Source organism: Carassius carassius, chromosome 32 (genome assembly GCF_963082965.1).
Source record: "Carassius carassius chromosome 32, fCarCar2.1, whole genome shotgun sequence".
Classification (NCBI taxonomy): domain Eukaryota; kingdom Metazoa; phylum Chordata; class Actinopteri; order Cypriniformes; family Cyprinidae; genus Carassius; species Carassius carassius.
Genome location: NC_081786.1, coordinates 14,924,377 through 14,940,961, shown reverse-complemented (window position 1 = coordinate 14,940,961; position 16,585 = coordinate 14,924,377). Strand labels below are relative to the sequence as shown.

Here is a 16,585-nt window from a genome sequence, read left to right as displayed (position 1 = left end):
TGTCCCCGGCCCTTGACTGAGAACCTTTTACAAAAACATAATTAGAAACTGTTGATCCATCCAACAATTTTGAATCAATCATTGTAAACGTGCCAAGACCAAACCAAAAAGCCCAGACAGAGCGTGTATGTTCTGATCTATATATGACTATATTATAGATCAGTGGTGCACTCCAGTGAACTTTGTCCGCGCGCGTTCTTTCACGCGCACAGCTTTGCCGGTTGCCACGTCACCCTCACAGTCATCACTGCATAAACAGTAAAGATGGCGGCCTCCATCCGGGAAAAACAGACAGGTTTGTTCATAAGCTTGTATTTATATCGAAACACTCGTTACTGTTAATATAACTGACATTAATGATTTTCACGCGGTTTTTACATTTGTTTTATTTAAAAAACACAATAATACCGAATAAATAACAGCTGAAATGGCTCAATCCTGTCAGTATAGCTGAGGATGCTAACTGTTTTGCTGGTTAACATCAGATGAATAAACGATTATTCTGCTTGTCTACATAAAGAAGCACTTATGGTTTTGATAACTACATAGCTAACCAGCTTGTTAATGAAATATACCGCTATCAACATTACAGAGACCTGTCGTGAATATGAATCAATATGAATTGATATGCTAGCTGAAGTCACTTAACGAAAACTATGATGCTTATTATTTAGTGTTATGAAACAGTCAGGATCCTTATGTTACGTGTGTACTGTTTTATGCTGAACTTATTTAATTTCTTCTGTGGCTGACATTGTTCTTAATGGATATTGACGCTTTCTGTGCAAGTGCTACTGTAGAAAATCATATTCGTCTTTATGAATGGGCAGTATATGATTTGTTGATTAAAAATAGTGTGTTTATACTATTAAAAACTTTATAGTTATTTTTCTCTTAATTCAAATCCAGCCAACGCATGTTAATTCATATTTTTGATAAAATGACTTATGTACACACGCAAGTCTTTTAAAACACAATCAAGCAAATGGGTTTCTAACATAATAAATGATTTTCAGTAGTGATTGAAGTGATTTAAAATGTTGATGTATTGTTTCTTTGATGTTTCTGTTCTCAGCTGCTCTGAAGCGAATGCTCAACTTCAATGTCCCCGCTCTGAAAAACACAGCAGCTGAGCCGGTGTGGAAGGTAAGGGTGCTCAACACACACCTAGGGGTTTCCTCAGGTTTTTTTTTTTTCGTTGATGCTTTTATAGTTATAATTTGCATAAACATTTACCCTTTGCTCTTCTTGTTAGGTTCTTATTTACGATCGCTTTGGCCAAGACATTATATCACCTCTGCTGTCGGTGAAAGAGTTACGGGACATGGGCATCACTCTGCACCTGTAAGGATCATATAAAGATTTTGTTTCTTAAAAAAAAAAAAAAAAATGATAAGAGTGATTTGAATGATTGTTTGCTTTTTGCTTGTTTCCTCAAGCTTGTTGCACTCAGATCGTGACCCCATTCCAGATGTTCCTGCCATTTACTTTGTAATGCCCACAGAAGAGAACACTGACAGGATATGTCAAGTAAAAATGTTCACTAAATAATTCAGTCCGTCTTTTCGTCAGTCCCGTTCCGTGACTGTTGGAGAAGATTACACTGTTTTAAAACTGATAGTTATTTTCACTATCACAGGATCTCCGAAACCAACTATACGAGTCCTACTATTTGAACTTCATCTCTGCAATCTCCAGAAGCAAGCTGGAGGACATAGCAAGTGCTGCTCTAGCAGCTAATGCTGTAAACCAGGTGACTAAAGTAAGTCAAACACTCGTTATGAACGTTAGTTATTAATTTGATTCAATTTGCTAGGATAATCTTGTTTTTGTAAAACAGACAAGCTTTGTGAAATCCTGAAGGAAGGCAAATAACGTACTGCCCATATTTATTATACAGTTCAAATATTAGACCGTTCTGTTCCTCCATAGGTATTTGACCAGTATCTGAACTTCATCACACTTGAAGATGATATGTTCGTTCTCTGCAACCAAAACAAAGAACACATCTCGTACCATGGTAAGCTGCTAGAACGGCTTGAAGTATAAGTTTGATTTGTAATCTGAATGTTATTAATGCTACTACTGTTCTGTGCCCTCAGCAATCAATAAACCAGATATAATGGACACAGACATGGAGGCCATAATGGACACAATAGTGGATAGTCTCTTCTGCTTTTTTGTCACTCTAGGTAATAAATAACTAATAAAAAGAGGTTTAATCTTTCCCATCTTTCCATGCATATACACTGCTGTTCGAAATATTTTGATTTTAAGGTTTTTAAAATGAAGTGACTTATTCTTACCAAGGCTGCATTTATTTGTTTCTAAATGCAGTAATATTGTAAAATATTATTATAATTTTAATATAATTTAAAATGTTAAGTTTTCCTGTAATGCATACTAGTTTTCAACAGCCATTACTCCAGTCTTCAGTGTCACACTGAAGAAATCAGTTCAGAAATCATTCTAATATGCTTATTGTGAGCTCAAGAAACATTTCTCATTTTTTATCAATGCTGAAAACAGTTGATTGATAAATAGAAACTTCAGAAGTGTAGTGTTTATTTCAAATAGAGATCTTTTATGAGAGATGTTTCACTGTTCACCTTGGACAGTTTATTGCATACTTGCTGTATAAAGTTATGAATTTCTTTTTTTAAAAGTCTTACTGAACACAAGCTTACAGCAGTAATGTACAGTGACTTACAAGTTAGAAACATTTATTTGTAAATATTTCTGTGCCACTATGAGCACCAAATTAGTAGAATTAATGACTGATGATTTCAAACAAGATTCCCAGTCACTCCATCTGCCTTCCATTGTTTGGACAAACAGGTATTCCCATCAGATTCAATGTGTTGATTACACTCTTCAAGGGAATGAAACAACAAATGGTTTACTTATAGTTGTTTATATGTTAAGCTGCCATTTAACATAAAAAAAAACTTATTCACCTATAAAGATGCTTTAGGACAAAAATGGAAAATACTTACTGCAATAACATGCCAAGACACAATCCATTCCTCATATGGAGATGTTCACCGCTTTTTAATCCACCTAAAATCTAATAAAGCAATGTTCTTTCATTGTACATGAAGTAACTTTGAAAATTATAGATTGACGAAGACTTGGTATTTAATCAAAATGAAAAAGCAGGGTTTTTTAATAATAATTCTCTCATTACAACCAATAGCTTAACTCTAAACTGACATAAAGAGCCACTGGGTGGCAGAACCTTCCTAATATTGTTTTGTATATTGCTCAAAGGCAAAAATATTTTGATAATGCTTTAAATATTAAAGTTACGTCTATTTAATTACTACATGACTATTAGAATTGTATATGACAGAAACTTCACAATTCAAATTAAGTGCAATGGTCAAGTCTGTATTGTTGTTTTTGAAATCTGATTTTGTGTGACTTGGGAGCTTGTGAGCAGATATTTAATGCACCCTCCTTTTGGCAGTACACTGAGCTTTCCTGTTATCATAGGTGCTGTCCCAATAATCCGATGTCCAAGAGGGAATGCTGCCGAAATGGTAGCCGTGGTAAGAGACTCACTGCTCTGTTTTTTAATGTTCCTCTGATACTTGATTTATGACCAGTCTGAGACACCTTTGTCTTCTGTTGGGTAAAAAGCGGTTTGTGAATTCTAGAATAGAGTATTATTGAATGGCTTCGGTCATTTGATTATCATCTCAGCTCCTACACTAATCTCTGCATTATGGTCCATTTGTACATTTCATTTTCTGTGCACAATGTGCAAACTGATACTGTAGCTTTATTCCGTTTCACTGATGGTACAAAATTCCTCTTTGTTTCTTATGTGGGATTCGGTCCAAACTTGGCTCGCTTTCAATGCCGAGCTTTTAGATGATTAGTTTCAGCAAAGGAATGTCTCACTGTAATATAAGACAAAATTAACACCAGTCGCTCAGTTTATTGGATTGACTTATTTTATATATATTGTACAACTCAATTATACTGGAATATTAGTAATGTTGATTTAACTTTTTTTTTTTTTCTTCTCAGAAACTTGACAAGAAACTGAGAGAGAATCTGCGAGATGCTCGTAACAGCCTGTTCACCGGAGACACCATGGGCACTGGCCAGTTCAGGTGGAGCGAAAACACTCCCAATCTCGCACACCTCCATAGAGCTGATTTTAAGAGAATATTCATATTTGTTTGAGCTATAAATCTTTGATTTTAATATTACTGTAAACACTTAATCCAAGACACAAATCCCTACAGATGAATCAGTGTTTCCCATAGGTTTAGGTCCCACAGCTTTGTGGGGGGTAGGAGTGTGCTCACCTATGTATGAAATCGGTTTTATTGTTTCCAAAATTCCATTTTATGTTTTTTTTTTATTTTTTTTTAATGTTTTAATTTTTCTGTATTCTGCTTTTTTCTGTTTTTATTTTTCTGGACTCCTTTTTCATGGTTAAATAACATTTTATTAATCAAAAAGCATGTCTAATTAATTAAAACCATGAAACTACAATTTCACATCAATTTATTAAAAGTAAAAAAAAAATTATAATACATGCTTAGGGTCCTATCAAATGTTTTATTTTTTTCTCACCATTTGATTTATTGTTACCAAATTCTCTTGTTTTAGCATGTCTAATCATTTGAATGCATAAAAACAACTTAATTTATTCAAAATTATTCTTAAAATAGCCTTATGAATTGTTCCCTCCCCCCCTCAGAAACTCTGTGTTGTGTATAGAAATTTTTCTGGTTATCAAATGAAGGCATAATACATTAATTTAAGTTATCTTTTAATTATTGAAAATTAAACAAACTTTATTTTTGACCATTAACAATAAACCATGAAAGAAATGTTTTATATTCTTCCTTAAAAATTATTTTTTGTATAATTTTATTAGTAGTAGTACTAATAGTATTAGTATTGTTATGTACATTCTACTGAACAATATATCTGGAACAATGTCTTAAAGTTAAACCAAACTTTTATTTTAACGGGTTGCTGTGAATACCTTTACATTTCTGTGTGATATGAGGCTAGTTTTACTCAAATGAAATGGTAAAACGCTAATAAAGGGACTCTGAGAGCCCCCCAGGCGCCCCCCTAATATAATGGCAGGGGAAACACTGTAAATAGAGGATGAATAGCTAGATGGGTGAGCAGTGAGATAAATAGATAGATAGACAGAACAGACGGATAAGTATATAGTCCTATGCTGTGACGCTCAAATAAAACTCTAGAACGTAGTGAAATGTGTTAGTATTGGGCCATAAAAATATCCCTTCTTTCCCTCCACCACTCCCACAGTTTTCAGAGGCCACTGTTTGTTCTCGCCGATCGTAACCTGGATCTAGCGACTCCTCTCCACCACACATGGACGTATCAGGCTCTTATTCATGATGTGCTGGTGAGCAGACCCTAAACTAAACTTGCATGACCCACAATTAATTCATTTCTACTTTTTTTCTATTAGTGTTAATGTAATTTATTTCCCAAAATGGAAACTGCAAACAGTTCCAAGTTGTTGCATATGGAAAGATGAAGCTATTGCAGTTATCATATGGATGACATAGGGGTTTCATGAAATGTGGAATGTACGTGCTGGGTTGCTTTTTGTGCCAGTGATCATTAATCCCTTGGGTATTTTTTTTCTACCGTCCCAAAAATGCTTCTGCCTTAATATCGTCTCAATTCCCTGTATGGCAGCTTTACTCAGAGATTTTATTATGTATTAGTTAAAGTTGGTGTATATGTTATTCTAGCTCATGTGTTGTGTTTTGATTCAGTTCTGTTGCCTTGCCAAACTGATATATCCCCTATATAATAGGACTTCCACCTGAACCGGGTCAGTGTGGAGGAGTCTCAAGGGTCAGAGGCCAGCCCAGCTGGAGCACGACCAAAAAAGAAAAACAAGAAGAGCTATGATCTCACTGGGGCGGACAAATTTTGGCAAAAACACAAAGGAAGGTAAACATCTACTGCATTAACAAATGATTATAGGTGTTTTTTTTACTTCTAGTAGAATTGAAATCATTTGAACTGATGACTGTAATTAATATGTCTGATGTAACTTGTGTCTGATGTAAATTAATATGTCTGATGTTGCTATCCAAAGACCTTATTCTGTCCTAGTTTTGATTAAAGGGATAGTTCACCCAAAAATTAACATCTTGTCGTCATTTACTCACCATCGTATTCCAAACTTGAATGACTTGAAACACAAAATATAATGTTGTTTTTGTGTCCATACAATGGAAATCAGTGGGTCCAAAATGGTCTTTGTGAAAATGTTTTCGTTTCATTCCTGCTTTCAGCACTGTATCCAGCAGTTATTTACAACATATTAATCTTATTTATTTTTAGCTTTTTCAGCATGGAAAGCATTTAATTCATTTCTGTTCACCATTTCAGTCCATTTCCTGAGGTTGCAGAAGCTGTGCAGGAGGAACTAGATACATATCGAGCTCAAGAGGATGAGGTTAAACGCCTCAAGAGTATCATGGTAGGTTAATAAAGCTGATGCTAAATTATATGTGATGGAATTGTTGCATGCTGGTTAACACAGATGAATGTGGTTTTCCTCAAAGGGCTTAGAAGGGGAAGATGACGGAGCAATTAGTATGTTGTCAGATAACACTGCCAAACTTACCTCAGCCGTCAGGTAAGAAGTTCCTCGTAAAAATGAAGTAATCAAGTATTTTTGTGTGAAGGGACAATTTGATGTATTGAACATGTTATTATCTACATGCACATTAATGATGGATATTTTTTTTAATGAATGTTAATGTCATTTAATGTCATTTAAATGTGTAATATTTTAATACGCTTAAAATGATTCTTTATATATAATTATAACATATTACAAAATGTACAAAAAACTCTTAAAGACGTGGATTCTCTCGATCGACAATAGCAGGTGATTTGTTGATCTGTCACATAAAAAAAAAAAACAATCCAAAATTTTGATTCAATTATGTGTATGAAATGTATCCTGATATAATCTAAATTTGTCCAGTGCTTGTCTCATATTGCAGAAGATCTGTTTTACATATGAATTAGTCAATGCACCTACCACTGTACCGCTGCCTGACCCTACACATATAGAGCAGGATAACAACCTGCTCCTCTCTCTAAACAGTTCTCTTCCTGAGCTCCTGGAAAAGAAGAGACTGATTGACCTCCACACCAACGTTGCCACAGCAGTTTTGGACCACATCAAGGTCAGTGCTCCACGAGCAAAATGTTTTTCATCTCTTGGGTTACGTCTTCTCAGCACATTGTATTTTCTCTGTGAGGTTGATCAGCATATTTCTCTTCTAAATTTGCTTTTCTGTCTTTAGAGCCGTAAGCTTGATGTGTACTTTGAGTATGAGGAGAAACTCATGAGCAAGTCCACACTCGATAAATCCCTGCTGGACATTATCAGTGATCCTGACGGTGAGTCTTCCTTGTGTTAAGCATTCAAGGCTTTTAAGGTTCAATCTCAAAGGCCTTTTTGGAAAGGATTTTGTTTATACGGGGAGGTGGTAATGCAATAATTATCAAAACTTTTAATCCTGTCTTAATTGGAGAGATCACTATTTTTCAGTGACCTTTCCTTGTCTGTGTGTTCTCATGCAGGTAAGGATTACAGTAAGGCAGCACAATCAATCAAAATAAAATCAAGATTGAATCGAATCAAATCAGAGGAGCTCAGCTGGTAGCAAATGCTGCTCCACAAGAACTCATCTTCTGAGTTTCCCACGTGAAGTGCAAATAAATAACATCTGATTGGATGAGCCCTGTTAGAAGCAATTGTAAAATAGCCAAAATATGCGCATCCTTGACTGCACATCATTTTAATTTTATGCTACCAGTACTATATGACACAAACCAATAATAATAATGCTAGCTAATAGAAATAATATTGATGAGGATTTTAATAGGTTCTTTGATTAATTTGTGGCTTGGCAACTATGGCAATCTACACATTCTCCCTTACAACACCCCATAATTGTGGTCAAGTCTCTGTAACGCTTGGCCTCAAGTGGCTTATTGCTTTAATAAGCCTTGGCTCGTCAGCTGCTCTTTGAGCTTGACCGTAATCCAAACACCACTATATCCCTCAAAGCATGGCATACTGCCTTACTGTCATAAAATGTTGTTTTACCAAGAACAGCCCTATCCTGAGAGATCAAACGAAACTAATTGAGTGCGTAACTCATACCCGCTTCCCCTAATGAGAGCCTATCCCACCCCTCGTCCTCATCCAGTCATTATTCCAGCTTCGTGGACTGAAATACATCACATCCCTAGGGGGAAGCGGTCTGCTTTAAAGGCTCTCTGTGATGCTACCACAGGATGAGATTTGTTTTCTCTCCTGCCAGCATTGTGAGGTTTCAAAAGGACACAGTTTCTTGATCTCCACAGGGTCCTCTGTAGGTTCATGGGTTTCTTATGAGTACACAGGAATGGCCACTAACTATAATGATAACGATCAGTTATTTTCACAGTGAAGTGTCACAGTGCTTTATTGTTCCGATGAGTACAGTGTTTGATTTTCTGCTCATGTTTCAGCAATAGCGAGGACAAAAAACACACACTAACAAAATGTAGTTGTTCCGGAATTTAAAGTAACTGTATGCATTTGCATGATGATTGTATAAATGTTGTTTTTATTGATAGCTGGAACAGCAGAAGATAAGATGAGACTGTTTCTGATCTACTACATCACTTCCCAGCAGCCCCCATCCGAGGTAAGGCGCCATTGATAATAACAATGATACTAATAATAAATAAATAAAAATGAGGACATAAAAATGAGAAATAGTAAACACATGACCAATGAATTCCAAGTCCAAGGTCAAACAAACAAAACTAGAAACAAAGACAAATGTTCCGAAGATGTTCCCCGAGGGCCCTTCGAAACTCTGTAAGTGAAGTTAAAGAACGGATAGAAAATGGAAGATTATTCCAATCATATGGCGCCTTAAAACAAAATGCATATTTCCCTACCTGTCTTTTAACTCTAGGAACAACAAAAAAGATCTGATCATTGTGTCGCAGGCTGTATAATGAATTATAAAGCACTAAGTGTTGCTTGAGATAAACTGGATAATTCAAGTAAAAACTTTTAAAAATAAACTGTAACCAGTGATACTGTCTCCTGGCAGAAGGGACAAACCAGGACAAATGTCTGTACAACACACAACGGTGTGTCCTAAAGGGACAGTGGAGAACAAAACGGCAAAGGCTGTTGTAGACCACATCAATGGAATGCAAACAAGAAGCAGTAGTATTCTGATAAATAATATCGGCATAGTCAAAAATAGGCATGAGCAGCTGTAAGACTATTCTTTTCCTGACCAGAAAATTAAAACAGTTTACAGATTGATAAAGTATTTTAAGACGATCCTGTAAGAAACTTCAGATCATAGCAACCTTAAAGGAACAATCTGGTTTCAGTACAAGTTTAGTAACAACATTAATGGCATAATATTGATTACCACCCAAAAAAGTTGTTTTCTTTCAAATCAAGGTTATTGTGACTTACACTCAAAAGATTTTCAGGAGGATTTAAAGTGAATCTTACTTTTTTTTTCCTTATAAGCACTTGCATTAACTGTTATTTGAGTATTATTTGAGCTGTCATTTCTACAGTGGTATGATGTTGAAGTAGATGACATTGGATGTAACTTTGCACAGAAAAGGTTAGTTGTACGTCTTGTGGCTGTACTAGTGAAACACCGCTTTAACCCATATTTCTTTAAAAAAAAAAAAAAAAAGTCTGGACAAATGGAAATTAATTTTTGTGGTAATCAGCATTATGCCCCAACTACTATCACCTTTAAGAGTCCTAGATAAATAATCCTAAAACGTAGATTTGAGGTTGAATGTGGTGGGCTACCCTGATGTGCGCTTTCAGTAATACCACAATTTATTATAATCAGTGGCAAATGCATGGATTTCATTGTTTGGGGAGGAGACACATGGAGCCAAAAACATTCTGTCCATTCCCTATGAAGCTCAGCCCGGGTTTTTAAACTGTATTTTCAGACTCTTGTCTACAAAAGCCTTGTTGTTCTTTGGGACACATGCAGCGCAGATTTGAGGAACACTGACACCCTTTGATGCCACGGCCAAGTGTTATTACTCTTGTACCTTGATAAAGCAGGATTGTTCAGCTCATGGCAAGATCCCTTTTGTGGGATGTTACTTAAACGGCCAAACAAATGACATTTTTGAGTTCTTGTGTACACTTCCGAAGGGACGGACCTGTGGAACCAAGCTGGGATGGACAATGTCCAAGTGACCACATTTCAACCCTGGAGAAAGCGCACTGGCCTGTGCTGTGGGCAAGGGCTGTCATTCTCGATTATGTTTATCAGTGCAGGCTGTAAAAGCTTTGACTTTCCAAAAAATAATAGTATGCTCAGAGTTTGAACTATTTTTCCACGTCTTTTGGTTATCCTTTCTTTCCTCTGTGTCCTCCTGAACCAGCCTAGGTTATTGTTGGCTGAGCGATTGCTTAAACTCCAAAAACAGTCATTTTGTTGTTTGTTTTCTGAGGCTGTAATGGGGTTGGTGACATGAAAACAGCCCTCTCACTCATGTGGTATAGACGACTCTGTCTCTTACAGGAACTAGAGTTTCTCCTTACCTTGATGAATGCTTATTGCTTGTGAGCTATAAGTCATCCTTCATTCTATAAAAACAAATCCTCTTAAACTATTGGATTTTAAGAGATGAGTGCTGAATAAATAAAGACATTTTGTTCTTTTCAGGCTGATCTAGAACAGTACAAGAAAGCCTTGGTTAATGCAGCCTGCGACTTATCCTCACTTAACTACATTAAGCAGTGGAAGTAAGTTCTGGCCATTGTCAACAAACACACCATAACACACTGTCACATTTGCCTAGTTACTACATTAAATTAAGTAGAAAGATGAGAACAGTAGTGCTGCAACTATTATAACCTCTTTTCCAGAGCTTTCACCAAGATGGCTGCAACACCAGCCAATTATGGGAGCAGTGGAGTGAAACCAATGGGGTATGAAGCTACGACGAATTTAATTCTCAAAAAATGAATCCTTTTGTTGATGTCATATGTGTTTTGATTGCAATGACCTGTCATTTTTCAGACTATTCTCGAGGGTGATGAACACTGGCTCCCAATTTGTGATGGAGGGGGTGAAAAATCTGGTCCTGAAGCAACATGTAAGTATTTACCTAGACTGTGATATTCTGGTCCTTAGATACAAAGGCTGGGCTCTTTTTACTTAGTAAGCAACCACCCAGAACACCGCAACAACTGCATATTGATGTGAAAAAACACCCAGCCCATTTAAGCAGCATAGTAAGTAATATGTAAAAAATTCCCAGACAGCATACCAAGGAGCAGTATGTACTAGAAAACACCCATAGCAAATTATACTTCAGTTTCAAAATAAACTTTTATTGTATGCAGTGCATACAGCTGCGCACATAGCTTTTCAAAGTCTGTAAACACAGGCGCTCAACACGAGCACACTACAAAGTTTCACTCTTGTCTAGTGTCTGCGTTGTTTCTCTTCTGAGGTTATGACCGACTCTTGTAGCTGCAGGTATCTCTTATCACCTCATACCAGCATTTATCGACATGGGTGTCTGTTGTTGTTGCAGTCTCAAGTAGTTTGTTGTTGTTGTTCCACATACCCTAGCAACATATGCTTAAAAAAAAAAAGTAGTATACTTTTGGCTTAAAAACCAGGACAGCAAAATAAAAACACACTGAACACCTAAGAAACTGCTAAATGATGTGCATCGTGGCAGCAACTTGATGTAAGATTGGATAAAAAGTGTAAGGTGATGAACAATAATAATAATAATTAAGGTGATGGATTAGTAGTCATTGAGCAAATAGCATTTTCCAAAAAATTTGCAAACTGTTCTGCCTTTTTTTTTTTTTTTACACTTCTGCTCCAACTTCTCTACTAGTCATATTTGATACTGCAGTACTTCTGGCTTTTGTTCGATAAATCGATTGTGATGTTCCTTATTTCTAAGTTTCTTTAGATCAAAAACATCTGGTTCTTTTAGGGCTAGACGATATGGCAAAAACATTTAAATCTAGAGTTTTTCAGAACGTTTGACCAATTGACAATTTTTATGATTTTTATCTAGTCAACTTGAAAATGTAACTACAACATTATTCAAGTAACCTTTTCTTTATTATACCTCTAGTTAAAGAAAATTCTATTCCAAGTCCACCATAAATGAAGTTGTCAACATTATGTAAATGTTAAACAAATCACTTGTTAAATGTCTTTGCAGAAAATCTATGCATGAACTAGAACTACAAAACTTATGTTCTGAAATTATAAGGAAAATGCTTCCAAAAAAAAAAAGTCAAGGTAATTAAACTTCAAAATGACTGAAGGTATTACAACAGTAGACTATTTTTAACTAAATATTACAGCTTTCAGTCTGTCACTATGATGCAAACATGAAATATCAGACATACCGTATAGTTTTTTACAGGTATTGTATTCGATTGCGCTGCTTTTCCATTGTTTTTTTCTGTATAAACATGGCCTGTTTGACTGTTGCCCTCGCACCTCTTGCAGCATCTAGGAATGAAACCGCATTCTAAAAATATGACACTCAATTTAAAAGAAGTTCAGCTCCCAACTTTCAATTATTATCATTATTTTTTTGCCTGCGTCTTTGTCAACACAAAAGCGCATTCATATTCTACCTCAGAGCGCACGTGAGCGGTTAATCACGTGCACCGACACGCGGTTGGATCGTTCTTTTCTCTTTATTGTTATCACTGGAATTTTGTCAAATTGTCTTATTCTAACTCTTGGTAATATTTCTATTCAAAATCGCTATTCCTTGATTTCTAAAAAAATAAAATAATGGAAAAACATTACATTCGAATTAATCAAAAAAGAAAATCTGAAAAATCAACCAGCCCTAGGTTTTTGTGGGGGTTTTAGTATGATTCTCAATTGTTTCTTTCTTAGAACTTGCCGGTTACTCGCATCTTGGACAACTTGATGGAAATGAAGTCAAACCCGGTGAGTGTCCTTGTCTGTTTCTCCCTTTCCTTACATCCTTTTATCTTCTCCCTCATTAGCACAAATATTAAACATGTTTTGCTGATATATTAGTATGAAACTCTTCAGTAATGAAGAATTTTGATTGTTAACTGAAAGTCTAAATCTAAAAAGATCTTTACTGTAATTGTGTCCAGTGTGCACACAAGATTCTGTATTGCCAAGGCTGACTGCTTTACCTCCCACTGTGGATAAATGCGTATGACACTGCAGCGCTATGGGACACTGAATTTGCCCTGAATGAGGCACTGAAGAGGCACTTTCAGTGTGCCGAGACCTCAATCCAAGCAATCTGAGCTGCACAGTTAATGCAACTGTCTCAGCCAGGGGAACACCTGTGGAGAGAGAGGGAGAGGTTTTCTAGTGAGTGAACCTGAAGCGCAATGTATTAAGTTTCTAGGGCTGAGGGATTTGGAAGCAGTCCATTTGGGCTTTTCACCTTTGTGAGGCAGAACAATGGTGCAAACCCCTAATGTGAGCAGCACAAGGGGGCGTCTCTACAGCAGCCGTAGCTATTTCATCAAAAATGGGATTGTGTTCTGCTATGCTCGAGGATCTCATTGTCTGCAAAACGTCTGTATATGAAGCATCAGGTATTTGAACACACTGGCTGTTTTAAAGTTATCATTGGATAGCCTTGGAGGAAAAATCTGCTTCAAAAAATTTCTCCCGATGCTTTGAAATCAATTAAAAGCCGGGACGGTGTGTGGGGAATGATTGATGCTGGTGGAATTGTGGAATTACCACAGAAGAGATGATGTGGCAAATATTTGAAAGCCCCCTCGTAATATGACTTCTAGGACTCCTTTCTATTTAGATGTCTTGAATTCTCCCAAAGCACCCTTCCAAGAACTGTCTCAGTGCGTTTTAAATATAAAGTGCTGTAATGGAGACAGCTAGCTGACATATTAGCTCTTGCAATCATTCGTTTGTGTAACAGCGGCCTTTAAGCTTCCCCTTCTCGTTCCTTGACATAAAGACCTTATTTCCTTCGGAAACACCCTTAGGGTCCCCCGACCTTCTCGCTCTCAAAAGCTGGGTTGGACAGATTGACATATCCTGTTACTGACTGGAAATGTTTCCCCTTCATTGCCCATAAACTTGAATTGAACATAACAGGATTATCATTTTCTCTGCTACTGGATTTTCAGTGCCCTGCACAATATGGCTGTTGTTGGGGAAGCTGGGCAATTGAGCGCTACCGAATCTCCTGCCTCCGCTCCTCATCACATAGCCCTCGCAGATGGGCCTGTGCAACAGGGTTGCAGTAGTGTGTTCAGCACTCTCTATTAATATTGAGCTTCGCTACCCGACAAGGGTAAAATGATAGCAGAAAAATCTGGAGCATTTCACCATTTGGAAGTACAGCGAGGCTTTTTCTGTGAGTATTTCTTCCCAGAATGAAGTATGCGCCAGTGCGCCAGGCTTGCCAGGCCGGGCTGACTGAGGTCCTGTGGGGGAAGAGACAGGCTTGGCCCATCCGATATGGAGGATGAGGAAGTAGGAGGCCATTGGCCTACGTCTCAGAGACAACTCTCCTCAATTTGTGTCGAGGCTCTTCAAAGCAGAGCAATGATAGTCTTGCTTTTTTGAGTCAAACTGGAGGACATTTTACTGTTTGAGGCTTCTTGAACCTTCTCAGATGAATGGCTGCTGGGAAGCGTTCGATCTTGATAAGCGTTTAATGTAGATAAATGAGGTGGTTTTTAGGAGATGGTGATGTGGGGAGGGTGTGCTGAGTGTTATTTCATCCTTAATTTACTTATGCGCTCTGTAATCCCTTATGTTATGTGTTGTGATTTTTGTAGGAGACGGATGACTACAGATACTTTGATCCAAAGATGCTTCGCGGAAGCGAGAGGTAGGACACCGAAGACGAAGACTAGGTTCCTTATACTTTCAAATGATACATCTCAGTGTTTGACTTGGTCCCACTGTATTCAAATATTATGTTAAAGGCATTTGATCCATGAAGGAATTCAAATCACTGTCTTTATTACATACACATAAGGCAGTATTGAAGTTAGGTAAATAACGGATCTGCACATCCTTGCCAAAGCTGTTACTTTCCACTGAAAATATTTAGAATATAAGAAGATATGTCGTTTTTTTCTTTCTACAACTATTGCCTATTTTCGCACTCTGCCAGTGATGATGAATTAATCCTAACTGTTTAACTCCCTCAGTTCTATTCCAAGGAACAAGAACCCCTTTCAAGAGGTGAGTATAAAAAACTGATATCTAAAGGTTGTGATTTTTACGGTGTGGATGTTGATACATTATCTTTACGCTTTGGCGCCCATGCACTGTAACCTAGAATTAATCTATGGCACAGATAGCCTTCTGTTGTTAGTGGAGATTAGGCCTTGCTGCTGACAAAGTGAGCTGGAAGCCCAGAGTGTCTGAGCTCATGTCTGTAGGAGGCAATTTTATTCCGCCTTTGAAATATTACAGGGTTTTATTTAATACACCGTGTTTGTACAGAACGCATTGAAATTCACACATTATTGTGCTTGAACAGTTGATGACAGATTATCATTTCACAGGCCATCGTCTTTGTCGTTGGTGGGGGCAATTACATAGAGTATCAAAATCTTGTTGACTACACAAAGGTATGGCTTCACACGTTTTGACATGTAAAATATGCTACAAGAACTTGGTTGGCATGTGAGTGTAATGATTTCCTTCTCTACAGGCCAGGCAAGGGAAGCGGGTTCTTTATGGCTGTAGTGAGCTTTTCAATGCAGCCCAGTTCATGAAACAGGTATGATCGCTTCCCAGTGTTTAAAATGTCAATTATCAGATAAAAATACAAGTTAATGTGTTTTTTTACATACAGTGACAGAATTTAGTGAAAAATCAGATGCTTCACAATCCATTGCTCTAAAACCCAACCGATTATCGTTGAGTTGAAGGGAACAACACTGCTTTGAGTGTCTTGGAATGCTTTTTGCTGCTTGAAGCAAATCTATGTTGTACTTTGTCTCAACAAAGTTGACACCAAGTCATAACGTGCCTTTCCCTCTGTAAATATTTTTTTTACATTTTGCCTAGTTTTTTTTTGCCACATCAGTTTCTTGTTAATATACTTTTACCCCTTTGCTCTGGGTGAAAAAGAGGCGAGTGTTTCTTACTGTGGTCATGAACTTATATGCCACTTATATAACTGTTTGCTGAACAATTATTCAGTAGTAATCCTACTTTTGTTTAAATGTTGATGTGATTATGGAGTATCAGAGTGGTTAACACCAAACCCATTAATTTCTCCACAGCTCTCCCTGCTTGGTCAGAAATAGGAGGAGCGTTGAAGTCCAGTTATCCACCCTTCTCAAAACTGGAATCAAGATCTCTTCAGTTGTACTCCATTAAAACCCCTTTAACTTCAGAATCACTCATATTACATGTACTTTATACTGTTTTCCTATACTATTTAATTCAATACTAAAGGTTTCCGATAATAAAGTCTTACGCACCAGTTGAACTTTGTTTTCTTTCTTTGAGTCTACTTT

The 16,585-nt window shown here is 37.0% G+C and overlaps 1 protein-coding gene across 1 annotated transcript; it reads left to right on the top strand.

Annotated features, from left to right (window-relative positions):
* The first annotated feature begins 174 nt into the window (after positions 1–174).
* LOC132112802 (sec1 family domain-containing protein 1-like) lies at positions 175–16,557 on the top strand. The gene is made up of 25 exons (XM_059520475.1): positions 175–295; positions 1,076–1,146; positions 1,256–1,344; positions 1,440–1,530; positions 1,640–1,762; positions 1,933–2,020; positions 2,103–2,192; positions 3,496–3,551; positions 4,036–4,121; positions 5,305–5,404; positions 5,825–5,964; positions 6,409–6,499; positions 6,585–6,658; positions 7,136–7,217; positions 7,338–7,434; positions 8,662–8,732; positions 10,761–10,840; positions 10,964–11,026; positions 11,118–11,193; positions 12,984–13,037; positions 14,885–14,937; positions 15,263–15,296; positions 15,623–15,688; positions 15,772–15,840; positions 16,349–16,557. Exons 1-25 carry the CDS (start codon positions 265–267, stop codon positions 16,370–16,372), a joined length of 1,899 nt encoding a protein of 632 aa, XP_059376458.1. The 5' UTR covers positions 175–264; the 3' UTR covers positions 16,373–16,557.
* Positions 16,558–16,585: the final 28 nt, after the last annotated feature.

Coding starts and splice junctions, on each gene's coding strand:
- LOC132112802 (XM_059520475.1), top strand. CDS start 265: ATGGCGGCCTCCATCCGGGAAAAACAGACAG. Junction 2,193..3,495: donor CTGCTTTTTTGTCACTCTAG/GTAATAAATAAC, acceptor CTGTTATCATAG/GTGCTGTCCCAATAATCCGA. Junction 11,194..12,983: donor ATCTGGTCCTGAAGCAACAT/GTAAGTATTTAC, acceptor TTTCTTTCTTAG/AACTTGCCGGTTACTCGCAT.